This window comes from Tetrahymena thermophila (assembly GCF_000189635.1).
Source record: "Tetrahymena thermophila SB210 genomic scaffold scf_8253811, whole genome shotgun sequence".
Lineage (NCBI taxonomy): Eukaryota > Ciliophora > Oligohymenophorea > Hymenostomatida > Tetrahymenidae > Tetrahymena > Tetrahymena thermophila.
Genome location: NW_002475923.1, coordinates 120,824 through 142,254, shown reverse-complemented (window position 1 = coordinate 142,254; position 21,431 = coordinate 120,824). Strand labels below are relative to the sequence as shown.

Below are 21,431 nucleotides of genomic sequence, written 5' to 3'. Positions count from 1 at the left end.
ATCTATCTGTATATTTATATACCTATTTAATATTTAGCTGTTCCTGCATTTGAAAAATTACTAACGAATTTTTTTTTTTTCTAATATAAAATTATCCTTTTATACCTATAATGTATTAAATTCTTTTTGATAGGTTTTAGATGATATGAGTAATTGCTTGTTTTACTCTTTTATTAGTATAAAATATATTTATTATTCCTTTTAATAATAAACTTATCTACATTTTTACATAATTTAAAAAAATATCTATATAAAAAATTTGCTCATACAAATTCTTACCTAATCTTAATTTTATTTTTTATCTAGTAATTAGAGATTAAGTTAATTGAAATAATAAACTGTATTTGATACATTCAATACATTTAATTTATAGTTTATTAAATATTGTATTTTTTTAAAACTATACTTGATATGAATTAAAATTAAAAAATAATCTTATAATCAACCTCATTTTTGCAATATTTTAAGTTCATAGATTTAAAAATTTCTTATAAAATATTTTTTTAGAATAAAGAGCAGCTAATTTAGGATAGATAAGAAAAATAAATAAATAGTTGTAGGCTTGGTAGTTAGTAAATTGTAATGTTAATAAATATATTAAATAAAGATTAATTACTATTAGATATTATAAGGCTTACTAGATGCAATCATTATTTAATAAAAAAATTATTGATAAAATAATATCTTTCAGCTAAAGCTTTGCACAAATATTTTGTTTTATTAAATTTAAATATATTTCAAAAAAAAAATGAGTACAGAAAGTGATACACAAAAGCAAAACGAAGAGATTAAAGCGAGTGAGGATTAGACATAAATGGAGTTAGAGACATCAGATGTTAAATAGGATGGCGATAAACAAAAAGATAATGAGAGTGAGCAGACAAAAGCAAATGATAATCCAGATGAAATGACATTAGAAGATTTAATAAAAACAGAAAAGAAATCACTTAGAGATAGAATTATAAAGCAGAAACAGAAAGTGAAAGTCATCGAAGGAAGTACAAGATCTTTTTCTGAACAGTTTTAATTGTTAGCCTAATGACTTAGAATAATATTATACTAATAGAAAATTTCAATGAGAGGTAGAACATCAATTTTGAAGACGAGACTTTGGAACTTAGATCAGAAGTGGTAATTATGCAATTTAAAAAACAAAAAAAAATCCTTTTTATATGTTTAAGAGAGCGATTTCTGTAAAAGTTTTTTATAAATTTAAGTTGCATGTTTATGGAGTTGATTTTTTGAGTACACAAGACATTATGAGCTATTTTAGTAGATTTAATCCAGAAAAAATTGAATGGTTGAATGATTCTTCTTGCAATGTAGTTTTTCCAAGCGAGGAATTAGTTGAGCAGGCAGTTTAATCTCTTTCTTTGACAATTCAGAACGATCCAAATCTTTCTGATGAGTGGAAAAAAGGTATACCATATAAAGAAAGAAATATTGAGTTTTCATTATACTTCAGAATTGCTACAACAAAAGTATATTTAAAATTCTAACTATTTCTTTCATGATAGCATGCATATTGCTTGCTTGCTTTCTTTCTTTCTTTTTCAAAAAAGTGGAAAAATGAGTTTGATACAATTATTTATTAGCTTAATTATTATACGATAAAAAAGCAATAAAAAATCAATATTTAACTAGGATGTCAAAGGATAGTAAATCTCTGGAAAAGAATCCCAGTACTACAAGTATATTAGACAAAAGACTTAAGATTAAAGGTTGTAAAGGTAGAAGAGATATGAAGAGAGAAATAGCTATAGAGGAAACAGCAAAAGCTACAATGACAGAGGTAGAAGTTAATAGCAAAGTAAAAGACATAGCAGATCAAATAGAGCTGATACAAAGGATTGGAGAAGAGATAAGCTCAATAAGGACAGTAAAAGAAACAAAAAAAATCGTACTTCTTCTTCTCGCTCATAAGACGGTGAAAGTAATTCAGATAAAAAAAATCAAAGTAAGAGTAGGAGTAGAAGTCGTTCACAAAAAGATTAATACTCAAATAAATCTTCTTCTCCAGCTTCAAAATCACCAAAAGAAGAGAAAAGAAGTCAATCAAAAGAAACTTAAAACAAAAAAAATAATGAAGAAGCAGCAGCAGTACTGGACTAACAAGAAAATGATAATGATGATTTATGAGTGTTAGTTAAAAAATAAATGTTTAATATAAATTTAATTAAATTGTATTGTTTGTTTATTTTAAATATTTAAAAATATAAATAATTCTACTTTATTTAGTACTAGAATATATCTAAATTAGGTATTAAGCATGACTCACTCATTCACAGTTTCTTTCTTTTTGAAAACATCAATCAAAATACAAAAGATTCACTCAGAAAATTTCACATATTTTATAAATTTTAACAATCAGTTGTTTTTAAAATCCAATCGTTTGTTTCTTTGTTTTTTTATCTTTAAAACAAAATTTTCAAATCAAAAACAAATTAATTTATTTAATTAATTACATTAAAAAAGGATAAAAAAATATGAGTTAGCAAAGCGGTAGAAATACTGCTAATTCTAAAACAGTTTTGAGAAAGCCATCAACTAGCGAAAAATCGTCCAAGTTGCAAATAAACTCGGTTCCTACTTCATAAGAAAAGATAAATTCTACTTAAAGCACAAGTTCTAATAACTTTAAGCTTCCCCCAACAAATAATTAAAATAACAAAAATGTAGTGTTAATTTAAAATGTAGCTGGAGTAATATTTTTATTAGGAATAATTTTAAGAAGCAGAAATATAATATAAGCATTTAAAATTAGGATGGTTTATGGTGCACAGTAAAGGAAGATAAGTATGCTCAATAAGCTGAGAGGTTTATTGAGAAAAAAACTAAATAAGCAGAATCTAAAATAGAAAGTGAATTAGTAAGCACATTAGAAAAACAATGTTCAGATTTAGGAAAAGAGCTTGAAGTAGAAAAGATTAAAGTGCAAAATAAAAACATAGAAATAGTTTAAATGAAGAAAATTATAGATTAGCAAAGTGTGGTAAATAGCAAACAAAATTTACTTATCATTTCAAGCAAAATGAAATTTTTTTAGCATTGTTTAATTATTATTTTTTAATACTTAGCAATTGCAAGAACAATCAACAGAAATTATGCATTTAAGAAATTCTAAAAAAAACTTAGAAGAATAGTTGGAGAAAACAAGAGATGGATTCAACCAGTTAAAAAGAGATATGAATAGAGTTTAATCTGACTCTACTTCAGAATCTTAAAAATCTAGCGATTTAAAAAATATATATCTAGAACTTAAAAAGTAATTTGAGGAATACAAATTAGTCATGAAATAAAGAATAGATGAGACTGAGTAAAAACTAGAAGAAACATTAGAGGAAAATGAAGATTTAAGAAGAGATTTACAAATAAAATCTGAAATATCTCAAAGAATTGAACTTGAAAGTAACATGAAATTGTAAGCAAAGTATTTAAAAAGATTTTTTTATTTATAAAATAATTAGGATTAAAAATGTATGAACAAAAGGAGCAATAAAGCATTAATGAAAATGAAAAAAGAATTGAAAAACTTACAAAATTATTAGAAGAAAATGCTGTTCTTAGCGAAAAACTTTCTGAGTCCGAAACATATAAAAGGAAATTCAAAGAAAAAAATATTTAATTGGAGAAATCACTAAAAGAAATACAGTAATAAAGAGATAAGATAGAATAGGCATATGTTTAAATGAAAAAAAGAGTTAATGATTTAAGTGTTTTAAAAACTACAAATAATAAAATCTTAGAAGAGAAGATCAAATCTCTCTCTAAGGAAAACGAAGATTTAACTGAAGAAAATAAAAAACTTAAAAAGTAGCTTTAAAGAAAACCAGCTGTAGTTTAAGATTATGAAGAAGAGGAATAGGAAGAGTTAGAAGAAGTTTAAGCAAAGCCATTCCTCTTTGGGCCAATAGATAATGGAAAATTCTGAATAGATTTAATTAATTAATTAACAAATAAAATAAATTTAAATTTTTTATATTTATTTATTTCAATGTAATTCAATAAAATGATTGTTGCTTAATATTACCTTTTATAAACATTCTACTTTATTTGCAAAATAAAAATACAATTTTTCATATTTTCAAGAAACAAACTTGCAATTTTTAATTTAATACAATCTAATCTAATCTTTAATATTTTTCTATTATAAAGTTTAAAATATCTTAAAATTTGATCATTTATTTTTTTCATATTATATAATTAATCAATAAATGAATAATAATTGTGGATTTTTTTTCATAATTTAGATCATGCATGGTTTGAATTTAGTATCAGTAAAGTAAATAGGTATTGATTGATATTTTCAATTTATTTTTTAACATAAATATATAAGGCTTTATTCATTATTAATAATTCATATTTACATTAAATCAAAAATTAAACAATTTGCTTAATAATAAATTCTTTTTAAAAGGGTATGCTATAAAAAAAATCTTATTATTGAAATCATACAAAAATAATATTAATAATAATAAAACACAAAATCTGATTAAATTTTGATTCATAATAAATTAAATGAAATAAAATAATATTAGATTTTGAAAAATTAAAAAATTTAAAAAGCCAATAATTTTATTTTAATAATGTATATTTATTCACATACACAACAACTACACCGTACTTTAAGTACTAATTTAAAATATCTATATGAGTTAATTTTAAATAATTGCTTTTATTAAAGATTTAATATTTAAATTAAAATTCTTGTTTTCATTTTATTATTTCTAAATATCATAATCAAAAAATGTTTGTTTTTATCATAATTTAAAATAATCTATTTTTTACAACTATATTAAATATTTTCCTACACTACTTTATTTGTTGTGAATTGATAATAAAATTTTTAAAAATTTAATAGATTTTTTTAATTTTTACAATTATAAAAGATTCTTATTTAAAATAAATAAATAAAATATGTTGCTTGATTGATTGAAGAGATAAAAAAGGATAAATTGAATTTTTTGTTTATTTTTAAGACATTTTTTTTGAGAATAATATTAAAGTTAAAAAAATCCAAGAATTCGTTTATAGATATATAGATAGATATATTTATCTTAATAGAAAATATTTGGATAAAGAGAATATTTTGAAATTTGAATAAAATATTATTAATTATTTATTGATGAAAAAATCATTTTAAAATATTAATTTTTTATGTATGCTAATTGGAATTTAAAAGAAATACTGCAAATAGAGTGAATGTTAACAATTAAGATATAAAAATAAATGAATTTGTTGTGGAGTAAATAAAGTAAATATTGAATGATTTAAGGGATTTAAATAATTTATTTTAAAGACTACTACCCATTTTATGAACATGTAAGTAACAGTTTTTAATATAAATAGTAAATCGGTGAATTATTAGATACTTTTGACATTTAAATAGCTTGATAAATCTATAATAACTTAAGTGAATATTTTGTTGATATATATTTATTCTCTGGCCGCTAGTATAAATTGTCTTTTAACCAAGCTTATTAATTGCTTATCAAACAAAGAAAATATCTCCTAATTCTGAACGACCATCTTCTTGAACAGTTCGCTCAGTAGATTTTTAGTTTTGTTCTTCTCCAGTTTCTTCTCTTGGAGTTGTATCTATTGCATAATAATATTAATATTAGTATGATTTTATATTAAATAAATATTGCTAAGTCATTTCTCATTATTCAAAGTGCGCTTTCTTTCATAAACATAACAAACACTCTTTGCAAGAATTATAAATATCATTAACTATCTCAATTTTAAACTATCTAAATAAGTTAACTTCCTTAAGCCATATTTCATAAATTGTAAATCTACTTCAATAATATGGCGACTTGCTTTATAAATTCCCAAATATTTATTATCAATACTAACTTTAAATATAAGCAGTCCTGCTTTAAATCAGATTAAATATGGTAATATGGGATGACATTTATTTTAATTGTAGCATTAAACTATTTGCTTTGAGCATTCTAGAAAGAGCTATATAGTTGAAAGAAAGAATGTGCATTTGTATGCACATGAGCGACGACTTTGTGAAAAAAGCTTTAGCTTTAATTTGTAATGATGTAAATTGAAGATAGATTACCTAATGTTGGTGTCAGACTTATATCTGTACCAGTTAGGAAGAGGTCTGTTTTACTTGATCTTTCTTCCGAATCTCTTTTTCATATTAAGAGTCTTGTTAGCTCCCTTTTTTAATACATTAAATGAAAATTCATTAGTTATGAATGCCTTTGTGTCTATTAAATTTGCAAAATTTTACCATTTCTTTAATTTGCTCTTGCTTTTACTTTTTTTTATATTTTTCTTACAAATATTAATTTAATTCTTTTGTTTCCTTCTTGAAAGATTTTTAGCTTTTTTATTTTTCCCTTTGTGAACAGTCTCTCATTCTATTTAAGCATATTAAAATTAAACAATCCTTAAACCATTGCTTGCCTAACTATCTTACTAAAAACTAACTTTCAGCCATTTTGATCCTTTCTTTATTATTTTTCTTCAGCCATATTATTTTTGCTACTTATGAAGCTGAGTTTTTTATAATATCTCATTAAATTGCCATTATTTTCTATTATAATTATTTTTTCGCGGAAATTGAATATTTATTTGTTTTTTTCAAATAAAATATTTTCTAGAACAATAAATTAATTTCCAATTAATAATTTTGAATAAATATATTTAAAAAGGTTTAATATTTAAGAGATTACAAATAGAAGATGTAAACCATATTTCGTAATTTATTTGCAAATTTGTTTAAATTAAAATTGGGTTTTTTTAAAAAAATAAAGAAATATTATGGAATTCTATTTTAAAAATATATTTATATAAAAATAAAATGGAGTTAATTAATTAAATGTTTAAGAATCACTTTTATTAAGATTAATTAGGTATTTAATTTGCAGCATAATATTATCATGTTCTTTTGCAATTTTTTATTATACATTTTAGATGTAATTTAAATAAATAAATATACTAAATAATTTCTATTTTGTCTTTATTAAAAAAATAAATTTAATTATTGATAATATCATGGAACAAATTAAAGATGTGCTTATTTTTAAAAGTTGAACACCATTTTATTTTTTACGTTTGAAGAAATTAAATTTGAAATAAAATGTATTTGGAAATAGAAAGCTAACTAGAATCGTAAATTTAAGTGCAATCTATTTAAATTGAGTAAATTAATCTTTAATTCTAAAAAATATTTAATCAAATTTATGATTAATCAAGTATTAATTAATTATACACTTTTATAGATTGTTTAATGTATTGTAATTTAATATTTGTCTGATAGGCAAATAACACATAAGCTAAGGATTTTTAGTTTTCTATTTTAGTTTTTGATATGCTCAAAAAAAAGAAGTAAATTAAATTCATTAATAATTTCTTAATTTATTTATTTATTTGTAATTTAACAAATTCAAAACTTCAACTATATAGTCAAATATTGTTTATTATAGGCTCTAAATATAAATATAGATATGAGTAGTTAGCTTCCACCTCACGTTTAACTGCAAGAACCATTAGAAATAGAAACCCAAACTAAAGAAGATGATAATAGAGTGGAAATTATATAAAAATAATAAGAGGATATTGAAAATAATTTAAGTGCACCGTCAAATAAAGAAAATGATTGCATCAGAATTATGAGGAATTATGGTTAAAACTACCCAAGAAATTTCGGAAAATATTGTGTGTTTAGATTTAGAGACAACGAACCCACTATCACGATAGGTCCTCATTGTAATATATTTGAATTATTATATATTAATAGTTATTAATAATATTTTTTTAAAATAGGGCCATTGTTTTTATTTACATACATCATTTTATCATTAGCCAGTTATAAGTTGATAGAATACACAATTGAGTTCTTCTCTTTCATATACTGCTTTTTTTCAATATTAATTTCAGCTACTCTTCTTATATCCTATATGATAACAGCATTAAAAAATCCAGGCATAAGCTCTGCAAAATATCAAATACTTAACGAATAAGACATACTTGGTATAAAGAGGTATCAAATAGATTAATTAATTTCTAATATTTAATCATACGCTAACTAATAATTTAAAGTTAAATATTTTTTATTGACTAAATAGATATTGCAAACCCTGTTAAATTCTAAGGCCTAAAGGAACTACTCACTGCTATGATTGTGATGTATGTATTTAAGAATACGATCATCATTGTCCATGGACTGGTAAATGCATAGGACATGGAAATTTACAAGTTTTCTATATATTTGTTATGTCTGTAATGACATTTATGATTTATTCAATTTTACTGGTATTCAGTAAATTATGAAAATAATATTTATTTATATTTAGTTAATTTATTTACTAATTAATCTTATAATAATTATTCAATACTAAAATTGTTTACTTTAGATTTTAATAAAATACTATAAAAAGAAAATATTTAAATTAAACAAATTTTTTTATAAAATTTATATTTATCTTAAAAAAATGATTGTCATACAATTAAATTATTTGGTTAGTTTCAGCCAATTAATAAATTTGAAAAAACTAAATTGTTTGATTTAAATTGTGTGGTTTTCCTAAAGGGATCATTGATTAAAAATTGATTTATTTGATTGAAAAACAAGAATAATTAATTAATTGATTGCTAAAATAATTATTTATAATTGATAACAGGGAGATATTTTTGTAAATATATTCAAACAATAATGACAGAGGTTGTATTTTTATTACTATAGATAGATTGAAAAACAAGAATAATTAAATTGATTGCTCAAATAATTATTTATTATTATAAACAGAGATATTAGTAAATATATTAAAATAATAATTAATGGAGTTATTTATCGTTTTGTTATTATAGAAATAAATTTTTGCTGACTAATTTATATATTCATTTTTTTTTATTTTGAATTTGAAAACGTTTTGATGATCAAATAAATTCTTAAAAATTTCAATTTATCACATATTATTTTAGTAATTCTTAAATTTTTAGGAGCTGCTATTGGGGATTGATAATATTTCAATAAAACTTAATAAAATGTATCCAAATTTTAATAAAATCTTCTAATCTGGATAGAAAATGTGTGATTTACTATGATTAAGGATATGGATTACAATATTTTGATGTATGTTGGTTATTAGCTTATTTATTCAGTATAAATATTTTTAATTTATTTTTTTTACTTTTTTAATCGTTGATAAGTGTCAAATATCCAGCGAATTATATATACATACATTTATAGATATAAAGAATAAGCTAATAAAATTAATCACAATTGATCTCCTTTAAAAAACTTAATTTTATAAAAATAGCAAAAACTATTAATGAATAGTTCAAGCGTTAACGGTAATTCATTCTTAGTCAGAGATTCTCTGTACAAATAATTTTTTATGAAATATAGATCTTGATAGAGTGCCATTCAGCAAAATCGGCTAGAGAATTATTGAATCTGTAAATGTTTTAATATTAACTATCATTTTATAAACAAAATTTTCAAATTTAATTAGCCACAAATTACTCCTCGATGTATAAATAAATACAATTTTAAACTGAAGAAAAATAAATTTATTTTGTTTCAACAGATTCTAAACAAGACGATTATATTTTACATGGATAAGTTGTTGGAAATAAAGATGATCAACTTAAATAGATATCAGATTTTAGGAACAATTTATAGAACTATGGTATTATTTGCTAATTTATTAATTTATCTAATTTTGCTTTTGTAAATAAGGCAAAGCTTATAAAAATGAAAACGGTTTACAAGTGCAATCGGTAAACGATTATTATAAAAAAAGAGAAGAATATTTAAATCAATCAAGTTTGCACGATGTTTCATAGTTGCGGTCAGAATATGTGAAAAGGGGAGGGTAGAATCCTGAATTTCTATAGAATCTTCAAAATATAGAGAAGTATTTTGATGGAAAAAAGAATTACTCAAAGTACATAAATAACCCTAATGCATTATAAATACAAAGAAACTAGTCTCTACTTTCAAATTCATACTCACTTCCTATGTTAAACCAATCAAATATGATTGATTCTTTCTCAAACGAACTGTAAAATTTTAGCATTTTAACAAATAAAAACTAACTTACACTACCTCCATAGTTAAGAGCAAGCTTAAGAAACCCAAAGTAGATTTTGAATTATTCTAATAAATTTTGATATTAATCATTTTTAAAAGTCTAGTTGCTGGAAATAAATCTGATTAAGAATAAGCATATGACTACCTTAATGTATAAGAAAGTGAGTGTCTACTGGATATGTCTAGAATGCATCCTAATTCTTATATGTATTAAAATAAAAAAGAGTAATACCAAAAAATTAGATAGTTAAAAAACGAAATAGAGAAATCGATGATCTTTAGCAAAGTCAATCAAAATATGGGAAGCATGCCAAATTTTTCCCAATCAGCTGTTATGGTAAAAATATTTATTTGTTTCCTAAATAAAATGAATGCTCATTTTTTAAAACTAAGCCTTCATCACTTCCCTCTAAGCTAATCGATTATTCTGCATAAAAAGACTACTTTCCTTAAAGAAATGGTGTATACTTTCCTGATGAAGGGTTCATAATCAGATTCGATTATGCAGCCCTCTTACCTCCCTCCTTTGATCAAGTCTTTGTTAACTTTGGTATCTTTAAAAAAGGATAAAGTCTTGATCCCTTTTTAAAAACAGCTATTTATAACTCAGAACCTGATACACTATTATCTCAAAAGTGCATTTTTACAGAAAAAAGGAACATTCATGAGGTTAAACCTCATTAAGACACTATTCTTTATTTTGAATTATTTGCTAATGAAAGGGATCCACTCAAAAGAACTTTAACTAAAAGAGTAAAACTTATTTAAGCTATTTCAAATAATTTTAAAAACGTTTAAAGAATTAAGATTTAGTTCAATCAAAAATTTTGTGCTACATAAATCATAAAATGATATTTTAAATTACTATTTTGTTGATTCAAATAAATATTTTGATTATTATTAAAATTAAATAGGCATGGACTATGCATGAAGTTTTTGATTCATAAAATATTCTTAACTGCGGAAGATTTAAATTACCTTTTTACAGTAAGAATTTAAATCCATAATTGTTAATATAAACTGGGTTACAGTAAATGGCTGATAGCAATTTATTTATTAGGATATGCTTTCCTAATGATCCTTACTTAGATAATAACACCTATGTTTTTATAGAAAATGAATATAAAACTCCTTTTTTCCATATGAGAAACTATTCATAAGCTTCTCCTTAAAAAATTAATTCTGTTTTTGCTCCTTAAGTGTAAATTATTAGAGATGATTATTAGTAAATAAAACATGCATAGGAATAAGCAGAGTAGCTCCGTTTACTATAGCTGCAACAACAATTCGATTCTTCATATGTTCCTAATGTAAAATATAATTTAAATAAATAAAGGAATTTAAAAAACTATTTTCAAACTAAAAGGAATAGCTTTTTGAAAGACCAAATCAAAACAATCATGATTCATACGAAAATTAATAGCAATACGATCAAGCAAACCCTCAGTAAAGGTAATCATAGTAAATACCTTAAAACTAATAATTACCATAAAACTAATAATTACCACAAAACTAGTAATAAGCTTAAGAGCAATAAATTGCACCAAATAAAAATTAATTAAGCGTAAACACAAATTTAAAAAAAGATAGCAATTTAGAACCATCATAGAAAAAACCACAATAAACTGATTCGTAGCGTAGCGTTTAAATAAATTAAAATAATCAAAAGCCACAATAGACTGAATAAAGTGATCCAATTGTTGAGGAGCAGCCATAAAATAGGTAAACTTCTCAAAGCTTTTATAACTAGCCTTTCATATAATAAAATGATATTGATTCTTCAAGTGTAATGAATTCATCAAATCCTTATCAAAACCCTTAATAAAACGATAATAATCTGACGGATGGAGTAGTAATTAAGTTAGTTAGTTTAGATGGATTTAAAATAGATGAATTAAAAGGATAAATAAACATCAAAATATTTGATGGTGAAAATCCAATGTTAGACTTTGGTAAACAAGAGTGTAACGAATTTTACAACGTAACATATGTTTCTGGTTTTAACCAATTAGATTTAGAGAGGGTATTTCAAATAAAGATTAAGGATATGTTGAAAAGTTATAAGAAAATCTAATTAGATAAGATCTATTTATATATAAGCATTTTATCTGGAAATCAATCACTTGGATGGCTAGCAACACCTCTTTTCAAGGTATTTATCCATTAAAAATTTATTCAGCATCATATTATTTTAACAAATTAGACCTCTTATAAGTCATCTTCTTTAAATAATGGAAAATTCAAAGAAAATTTAAATAAGCCTCCTGCTAAAAAACCTCCTTTTTTACGTATTAACCCTAAATCAGATATGATCATTGAATACATAATTCATGATCCAGATTTATTAGAGAACGAAGTAAATGAATTCGATACAATAGAGTAATCAAAATTTATTTTTATTTTTTTCATTTTATCAAAGAGTAATTTTTCAAATCCTTAATATAATTTTGCTATTTTACCAAAAAAAATCTAGCTCATTTTAATTTAAAAAAAATATTTTATTCTTGCAAAAAAAATTTTGATTGAATAAATGTATGTAAAAATATTATCTAAATTTAAAAAGGAGTTAAGAAAAAAACAAGCATAAAAAAAAGCAAATAATTAATCTACTAATTAAAGAATTACTTTTATTTAAAAAAACCAAAATATTTAGCCAATTTACAAATTTTATATCTTCAATTATAATATAAAAGCATATTTTTTAGTAAAAATAAGCTAAATTTTTTTGTATTTTGACAATAACTTAATAAAAAAATCTAAGAAACATTTTTTTTGAAGATTTAATAATTTTTTCAATCTTAATTAAATGTTCTTCATATTTTTTAATCATTTTAATCAAAGTAATTTATAGTTTTATACTTAGTAATATCTTATTTAAAGCCAACATAATAAAGTTTAAAAAATTTTTTATTTAAAAAATACTGAAATTTCCTTTACTTTTATTTTAAATAAAATACTTTTATGAGGTTTTTGTAATTTCGTTTTTAATTTTGACTAACACTTTTATAAATATAAATATTTAGGAAATAATAATAATCATAATAATAAAATTAATTACCTGTAGCTGCAAATTCAAATTCACCTTCCAACAAAAATGATATGACTACTGGTTTAAGGATAGCATAAGTTGAAAAAAAAGATAAAGTAGATGGTCCAAGAAATGTACTTCTAATAGAAATGGATTCTATTTAAAATTATACTAATGATCTAAGTATTTCTTATGATTTAGTCATACTTAAACCTTAGGAAATAGTAAATGATGAATTCGGTAACCCAGCAGTCTATCACTTTGATGAATTAATTCCATGTACAGAAAACACAGATTTGGTAAATAAATTTAAATAAAAGTTATAATTAATTAATTAATTAATGTAATTAAATTGCAAAGGTTGAATTCAACACTACAATTAAAGTACCTCTTGATGTAGAACTTGCTATGAAAAATAAGTAGTCTAATTGGGAGCAATATCATATTATTATAAAATTTGTTGAAGTTGATGATAACGATATTGAGGTAACGTTAGGATGGTATGCTCACCCAATTTTTAAGAATAAGAAAGTCAATTAAGGGAGTTTTTCAGTTAATATTTATGATACACCATTATAAGTAAACGTGCCATTAAACAACTCTTTAATTAAAAAAAGATTAGAAAAACTCAATTATAAAATTTCTTATAAAAAAATTCCTGCTTAAGAATACAACCTTCTTTAAGTAATTTATTATAAAAATTATTTAAATTATTCATTGCATATAATTTTTTTATTGAGATATTATTTAATTAATTTTACTTATTAGGTTAATGAACATTAAGATCAAACTCTTGGAGCCTCTTCAAAGCAAGCCACTCAATAAAAATGCATCTTTACTGTAGTTATACATCACCTAAAAAATTTGGAAAAAGATGTTGATTTATAAGTTAATATTGCTCTTTTCTTTAAGGATGATTTTATGCAAGATGACTTAAAGAATAATTGCACTTTCTAGGGTGATATAAAAAAATGTACCAAAAAGTTAATACAATTCTTAGAAGAATATAACTTCGAATTAGATATAAGAAAAATGGCAGAAACATATAGAAACTAATTGGAAAATATAAATCTTGTTTTTTACTTGCTAGACAAAGGTAAAAATCCTAAGTACTGGTTTTACTGTAGATTGTTTGATAATCAAGGTAATCCAAGGTTAGGAACATTCGAAGAGAATGTATTTAATATTCCTGTACAGAGAATGACATAAGTAGATCCTAAGAAGCTTAAATAAAGTAAAGCAACCATAAAGTATAGTTTTATGGAAGGTACTTAGGACGAAGAACTAGAAAGTCAGTATTCTCCAGATTGACTAATAGTAACAAATATTTAAAAGAGACAAATAAATATTCAAAACTTTAAAAGAAATAATTTTCAAAAAAAATTTTAAATTAAAGAAAGTTATCTCAAAAATTTCAGAGCACAATTAAAATAGCTAATATAATAAGAAACTGTATTAAACTACAAAAACTAGCTAGTCAGTCAGTCATTCACAACTTAATTTATTTTTTATACAAATATGCTTTTATTTACTTAAAATTATATACTGTTTATATACTTTCCAAAAAAGCTATGGGCTTCAATTTATTTTTTAATAAACTACCATTTATTTTATATTATTTAATAATTAATAAAATAGGATTTGGCTAAAAGTTAATATAATCCTATACATAAATGAATAATAAACAAACAAATAAATAAATCAAACTTATTTTTATACTTTTGTAAAAATGAATAAAATTGATAACATAAAATTATACAATATATCTGCAATGATGCTTAAATAAAAGATATTAATATTTTATCTTTTATAGTTGAAGCAATATTTAGAAAGTTGACTCTTATATTTGGTATTTAAATGTCAATTAATTATTAATCTTAATTTCAATTGATTCCAATAACAAATAATTTTCTAAATACTTTTCAAATTTTAAATGAAATTTAATTTAGCAAAAAAAAATATTTAATTATTTGTATTATAAAAGCATTAGTTATTAGGTTGCATAGTCTTTAAAATAATGAATTTATATCGAAATATATTACTCAAAACATTAAACTTTAAGAGGAGATTAAAAATAATTTTAACACAACTCATAAAAAAGTTTTTTAGATTTATTTTGGATTATCTAATTTAAAAAAATAAAAGAATTCAAATTAATTAATAAATTTTTGAAATTGATTGTATTATAGATTCATAATATCAAATTTATTTAATTTCTGTCAGTGTCAATCATATTTATTATATATCAAGCACCACAAAATTGCATTAATATTTAATTAATAAAAATTTAAATTAAAAAGATACATTTAGTTTTTAAAATGTTTAAAATTTGCAAAAAGAGAAAGACAAAAAAGTCTAGCAAGTCATTACTTGAGAGCATGTAGCCAAAAACAATTGAAGAGCTAAAAGCTGAAGAAGTGATTATTGCTTAGTATTAAAAAGAATTCACATTTGAAGAAAGATATAATGACTCATAGGAATGCAAAAAAAAACATCCAGAATGTGTTCCTTTGATTATTGAAAGACATCCAGATCATAAAGATATAAAAGAAATGCAAACACCTAAATTCCTTTTCCATTGTCAATCATAAACTGCTAATGCAATGGTGAGAACACAGAAAGATGTTCAAGCGAAAAAAATGTGGTTCTTTGTTCATATGCCTGATAATCAATTAAAATTGATATACCCTCAATCAAAATTAGGTGTCTTGTATTAGAGATATAAAAGATCTGATGGAAATTTGTACATATTTTATTCTGATAAAAATCTTGTTTAGCAAACAAGCACATTCATGAATGTCATGCAAATAATATGTGTTATTTTACTGATTTTCTATGGCTATGTTTATTTCTTTGGCGTTAAAGATATCCTTTGGTTATTTGGTTATGACCTAGCTAAATTATAGTAAGAATACATTTAAAGCTAAACAAATTCCACTCTAACCAATTCCACGCATGTAAATTCTACTTTTAGCAATACAACTAATTCGAATGCTGAAAAAATAGAATTATGAGAAAGTTTATATTAAAAGACATGTTAAATAAATAAGTAAAACGTTAAATTGTTAAAAAAATGAAAATTTTTAGGATATATAGATAGATATTTATTTAATATCATCAAAATAAGATTAATTATAAAATTAAGAATTCTTGTTAAATATTTAAATAAAATTAATTATATATTTTTAATTATTAAAAGTAATTCAATAAAATATTTTATAATTCTTATTAGTTTTTTATTTTTATAAATTCTTAAAATTTTATAAATTAATTCTAGTTTATTTTATAACATTTGATTCTAGATAATTATTAATTAACTGTCAAAATAATTTACAAAATCTTAATAATATTTTCAATTTGTTATTCCAAAATTTTAAGTGAGTATTGAATTAATAAAAATATTTTTGAATTTATGATTAAATTACATTTTAAGAGTAAAATATTATCAAAAAAAAAGATCAATTTTAAATTAAGAATTCTTGTTAATATTTAAATAAATATTTTTATGTCTTAAATATTAAAAAAATTCAATAAAATATTTATTTATTAATCTTATTTATTTTTTTATTTGATATAATTTTATTAATTAAATCTTATTTTAAACGTTTTGATATTTATTAATTAAATAGGTTTTCAAATTAATTTATAATGGATTATTTAACAAAGAGAAAAAATATAAAAATAATTATTATTTTTTTTAAATAATTCAATAAATATTTTGAAATTGAATTTTACAAATTTTTAGACTATTTTGTAGCTTTTACAAAGAAAATAGAAAAAATTTTAAGGTAGGTTATTGATGTAATTTGAAAAAAATTAAACATTTATCTTGTTAATTTTTAATGGTGAATATAAGTATTTTTCAGTTTTTTTTCTATACCATTATTTTTAATGATAAAGAACTTAAAGAAAGTTAAATATTTTATCTGTTCAAACAGATAGATTAAGAAATAAATTATAAATAAGAAATTAAGAAGTGTTTTTGGTTGAATAAAAATCTCAATAAATGCTTCTAAGTGATTTAATATACTTTTAATACAAAAACATGTTTATTTTTATTTACAAAATAATTTTTTAAAGGTTTTTTATAATTTTATTTTGTTTGAGTTTGTTTTTTATAATTTTTAATGTTTAGAATTAATTAAATAATTTTCATGAACTTGTGGATAGAATTAAAACTTTTTATTATTTTATAAATTCATCATAGTTTTCTAGCTCTCCCTAATATTCTTATCTTTATTGAGGGTCACATGCGCACAAAATTTCTATTAATTTTGATTCATGTTAATAATTTTCTCTAAAGCCTTGTGGGAATTTTTATTCATCCTGTTTATAAGTTGCATTGTAGTGATCAGTTTTTCTATTTTCCATATTGTTGCACATATCTAATAAAATTAAACCAAGATTGTATAAATCTCCACAACTGTCGAACTAACTTCTCAACTCTGGTGGTCTATTTAAAAAGTATATTTATTAATTGTTAATTAAAATTATCTGCTAATTAGAAAAATAGAGATTTTTAAAGTTATTTGTTTGTTTGTTTTTTTTTTAATTTTACAAATCAAAAGTTACACTTAGAATTAATTTAATATTGAAAATATGCTGATCGAAATTTGATCGATCTCTTTATTATTTAAAATTATTATTTTCGCAAGAAAGATTTTTATTGTTTGTCTTATTAACTACTTAATTTGTTTAAAATTGTTTAAATAAAAAAATATTTTAATTACTAATAACAAACGGTTCCATATGTTGAAGAAGGCACTTTTCTAAACTAGAGTTCACCTACTTTATTCTCAATTTAGATTTATTTGCTGAAACCAAAATCTCCTATTTTGCAGATTTATCTTACAGGGTCAACAAATATATTCTCAGGTTTTAAATCACGATGGACATAGCCGTTTTCATGAATATAAAGCAAACCACTTAGTATCTGTTTGAAAAAGTGATGAATAATTATTCTTTTATTAGGTAAATCTGTCATATTTTTAAGAATTTATTTTGTGAATGAAAATAAATTATGGGCTTTGTTTATTTCACCTACATACTCCATTTAAATATAGAGATTGAATTGATTGCAAGAGTTATCAGACTTTTCCAACCACCAATCATATGCTCTAACAATATTAGGATGAGATAAACGCATCATATTAGCAGCTTCCCTCATATATTTCAAATTTTAGATAGTTTTTAATGTTGCTTTTTTTGGTACATTATCTTCCTTACGCTTCTTAATAACATAAATATTCCCGTCTACCTTATTTTGAACTAAAAATATCTCACCAAAAGCACCCTTCATTTCACGCTCTTGAGGTATCATCAGCTTATAAAACTATCTTTGCATCTTTCCGCACTAAAAAATATGATCATTAGACTCCTCAAGCTGATTTTCATAAAAATTAAAAATGTAATCGTTCATTTTGTTCTCCAATTTATTTTAAATTTCTGCTAATTGTTTGAACTAATCCATTTTCATAGTAATCAAGCAGTTGGCACGTCCTTCCTTAGTAAATTTTTACATGCTTGTAATCATATCACTAAAATCTTCATTGAAAATTTTTTTTAAATACTCTAGAAGATTGTCCTCAAATGTATTTAAGTTATCCTGCGAAGGCCCTATAATTAAGCAGATCACCTACTAATTTACTTACTCCATTTCTAAATATTTCTAATTATTTATCTATTATTTAATTGGTTTTCACCTTTGGTAATTGATCTTTAAGTTCTTACTAATGTTTTACCTTTAAAAATAAGTGTAAAAATAATTATTTTCTAAAAATTCAATGATCCAAATTAAAACAAATACTTTTTTTCTAATTTTTAAGCACAGCTTTCTTTAAATTGAAGATTTATCTCAAAAACTAAAATTCTGAAATAATCTGATATGAAAGAACTATCCAAATAGACTATATAAACTCCAAAAACTTAAGTGGTCTCATTCAATGTTTATTTCTACTAAATTTTCATTTTAAAAGTGTTTTCAAAAATAACTTTATTTTTGTCTATACGATTGATAGATAGCTGTCAATAGGAAACTTTGATTTATCTCACATTCAAACAATTATAAATATTGATTTTAGTGAATTTTAGCTAATAAGCAAACATTCTTTCATTATTATTATTAATAGCATATAAATATTAATGTAACATATTTAAAACAATATAAATCTATCATTAAAAATTATATGAGTGGATGGATAATAAATGTTTCCTAATTTATTCGAAATAATTTTAAATAATAAATAAATAAAAATTAAAGCCTTTTACCTAGATATTGAATGTTGATTATGCTTTATCTATTTTTCTATTAATCTTTCTATTTCAATAAATTGCAGCTATTTGATCTTTTAAAAGATAAATTAAATATTTATTTAGTTATACTTTTAACTAATCTCATAAATTTGCCTTATTTTATTTTGGAACTTAAGTTGATCAATTATTGAATCTATTTCATAAAAAGTTACAAAAATAATTCTTCTATTTTAAAAACTCAAAGAACAAAATAAACACATTTATTTTAATAATTTAGAATAAATTTTTATCATATGTTATTATTTATTTATTTATTTTAAAGTAGATTAAATTTAAATATTTTCTAAATTTTCATAAAAATTAAATAAGGATTAATTCATTTTAGCTTTTATGAAATTAAATGTAAAATTCCAATTAATCAATAATCTTTATTAAGTAATCCCAATAAGATGGTTCATTAGATATTTAACTTTTCATGTTAGATAATATCTTAGAAGAATTTAAGAATATAATGTGAAATAAAATTTAATTTAAAAATATATCTATATTTATATATATAAATAATTTTTTTGCATAGCTTATATTTTTCTGTGTCCAGTATTAATAATAATAATATTAAGTAGAGTAGTAATATTTTTTAAATTTAATAAAAACAATAAAATTAATTTATTTTGAAAAAAATAATTCCTTCTTCTTTACAAAAAAGATTACAAAAATAATAATATGATTTAATTAATTTTATTGAATTTATGAAAATATTTTATTTTTTATGTTGCACTTCATTCATAGAAAGGAATTCCTTTAAAAAGAGCAGGGTAAGAATAGTAATTAACAACTCTTGTGTTAGAATTTAGATTTCTCAAGGTTTGAATATCTTCTTCACTGAATTGCAATTTTTAGGCATCAAAGTTATGTTAGAGACGCTCAATTTTGGCAGTTCTTGGGATGACTACAACATCTTAATGATACATAAAAGCTATCATTACTTAAGCAACTGAGGCATTTTACTTCTAAGCAATTTAGTTTAATGTTTCGTTTTTTACTACTTCATTGTATTTGGCCATTGGACTAAAGGCAACTGGATAAATATTTACTTTTTTCAAAAATTCAACTAAATTCTTTTATTAATTAAACACATGAAGTTCTATCTAGTTTACTAATGGTTTTATTTTACAATATGCTAACAAATCAATAATCATTTAACAGTTGAAATTAGACACACCTAATCCTTTAGCTAAGCCCAAACTATGAATCTCTTCAAATTCAGCCCAGATTTAATGAACAGGCTTATGATTCCACTATTAATAGTCATCACTAGGAGCTGCTAAAGGAACATGAATTAAAAGCAAATCTACATAATCTACCTATAATTTCTAGAGCTATTCTTTCATTATTTCTAAACATGAAACACCTTTGATAGAAGCCTATTTAGTCACTAAAAATATATCTTCTCTTTTATATTTACCTTCACCAAAGATTGTTTTTAGAGCAGCTCCTATAAACTGCTCATTTTCATACATTTAAGCTGTATCAATGTGCCTATAACCAACATCTAGAGCTTTACGAATTAAATTAGTCACTTCTTCTACTGATTAAACTCTAGAACTACCTAAGCCAAAGGCAGGCATTTTTTATCCATTTGAAAGAGTAATTACTTTTTGGATTTCTTGAGAGCTCATTTTGAATAATTAATTTTTAAAATAAAATTTTTAATTAGTTTTAATAATTATTTAATTCTAAGTTTATTATGGTGACCTAAAAAGCTAAATTTAAAATACAATAAAAGATATTCTGCATACATATTTCATTAAAGAAACTCTAATTAATTTATATTTCTTTCATAATTGTTATATAAGAATTAAATAAATTCTTTAATTACATATTTAAATCTTTTTTACTAATTTAACAAATTTGATAAAAAAAATGTAAGGATAATCATAAATTAATCTTGATAAAATTTAATTAAATTTGAACAAAAATCACAATTTATTTAAAATAAAATTAAAGTAATTATTATTGTAAAATTTTATCAATCTCTTCAAAAATAAAATAATTTAATACTTAAAAATGAAAAATATTTCAATATTTTAA

At 22.1% G+C, this 21,431-nt stretch overlaps 8 protein-coding genes across 8 annotated transcripts; 5 read left to right on the top strand and 3 right to left on the bottom strand. All coding sequences in view use genetic code 6, as the record gives it.

Annotated features, from left to right (window-relative positions):
- Positions 1 to 748: 748 nt before the first annotated feature.
- Positions 749 to 2,139, top strand: TTHERM_00526420 (hypothetical protein; the record flags this gene model as incomplete). Its single annotated transcript, XM_001028053.2, has 4 exons — positions 749 to 998; positions 1,067 to 1,131; positions 1,218 to 1,481; positions 1,645 to 2,139. The coding sequence occupies 4 exons, from the start codon at positions 749 to 751 to the stop codon at positions 2,137 to 2,139; spliced, it is 1,074 nt and encodes a 357-aa protein (XP_001028053.2).
- A 130-nt stretch (positions 2,140 to 2,269) lies between these two features.
- On the top strand, positions 2,270 to 3,931 carry TTHERM_00526410 (hypothetical protein; the record flags this gene model as incomplete). The annotated part of the gene is made up of 3 exons (XM_001028052.3): positions 2,270 to 2,992; positions 3,078 to 3,408; positions 3,468 to 3,931. The coding sequence occupies 3 exons, from the start codon at positions 2,270 to 2,272 to the stop codon at positions 3,929 to 3,931; spliced, it is 1,518 nt and encodes a 505-aa protein (XP_001028052.2).
- Positions 3,932 to 5,546: 1,615 nt separating this feature from the next.
- On the bottom strand, positions 5,547 to 6,460 carry TTHERM_00526400 (60S ribosomal protein L39; the record flags this gene model as incomplete). Its single annotated transcript, XM_001028051.3, has 3 exons — positions 5,547 to 5,598; positions 6,074 to 6,177; positions 6,251 to 6,460. The coding sequence occupies 3 exons, from the start codon at positions 6,458 to 6,460 to the stop codon at positions 5,547 to 5,549; spliced, it is 366 nt and encodes a 121-aa protein (XP_001028051.2).
- Positions 6,461 to 7,469: 1,009 nt separating this feature from the next.
- On the top strand, positions 7,470 to 8,295 carry TTHERM_00526380 (DHHC zinc finger protein; the record flags this gene model as incomplete). The annotated part of the gene is made up of 3 exons (XM_001028049.2): positions 7,470 to 7,731; positions 7,789 to 8,005; positions 8,091 to 8,295. 3 exons carry the CDS (start codon positions 7,470 to 7,472, stop codon positions 8,293 to 8,295), a joined length of 684 nt encoding a protein of 227 aa, XP_001028049.2.
- Positions 8,296 to 9,296: 1,001 nt separating this feature from the next.
- On the top strand, positions 9,297 to 14,399 carry TTHERM_00526370 (hypothetical protein; the record flags this gene model as incomplete). The annotated part of the gene is made up of 13 exons (XM_001028048.2): positions 9,297 to 9,318; positions 9,374 to 9,423; positions 9,480 to 9,498; positions 9,555 to 9,656; positions 9,707 to 10,109; positions 10,160 to 10,397; positions 10,454 to 10,813; positions 10,975 to 11,370; positions 11,427 to 12,212; positions 12,264 to 12,439; positions 13,084 to 13,387; positions 13,449 to 13,772; positions 13,857 to 14,399. The coding sequence occupies 13 exons, from the start codon at positions 9,297 to 9,299 to the stop codon at positions 14,397 to 14,399; spliced, it is 3,723 nt and encodes a 1,240-aa protein (XP_001028048.2).
- Positions 14,400 to 15,406: 1,007 nt separating this feature from the next.
- On the top strand, positions 15,407 to 16,102 carry TTHERM_00526360 (autophagy protein Atg8 ubiquitin-like protein; the record flags this gene model as incomplete). The annotated part of the gene is made up of 1 exon (XM_001028047.3): positions 15,407 to 16,102. One exon carries the CDS (start codon positions 15,407 to 15,409, stop codon positions 16,100 to 16,102), a length of 696 nt encoding a protein of 231 aa, XP_001028047.1.
- A 1,138-nt stretch (positions 16,103 to 17,240) lies between these two features.
- Positions 17,241 to 18,744, bottom strand: TTHERM_00526350 (protein kinase; the record flags this gene model as incomplete). Its single annotated transcript, XM_001028046.1, has 2 exons — positions 17,241 to 17,541; positions 17,819 to 18,744. 2 exons carry the CDS (start codon positions 18,742 to 18,744, stop codon positions 17,241 to 17,243), a joined length of 1,227 nt encoding a protein of 408 aa, XP_001028046.1.
- Positions 18,745 to 20,119: 1,375 nt separating this feature from the next.
- TTHERM_00526340 (aldo/keto reductase family oxidoreductase) lies at positions 20,120 to 21,019 on the bottom strand (the record flags this gene model as incomplete). Its single annotated transcript, XM_001028045.1, has 1 exon — positions 20,120 to 21,019. One exon carries the CDS (start codon positions 21,017 to 21,019, stop codon positions 20,120 to 20,122), a length of 900 nt encoding a protein of 299 aa, XP_001028045.1.
- Positions 21,020 to 21,431: the final 412 nt, after the last annotated feature.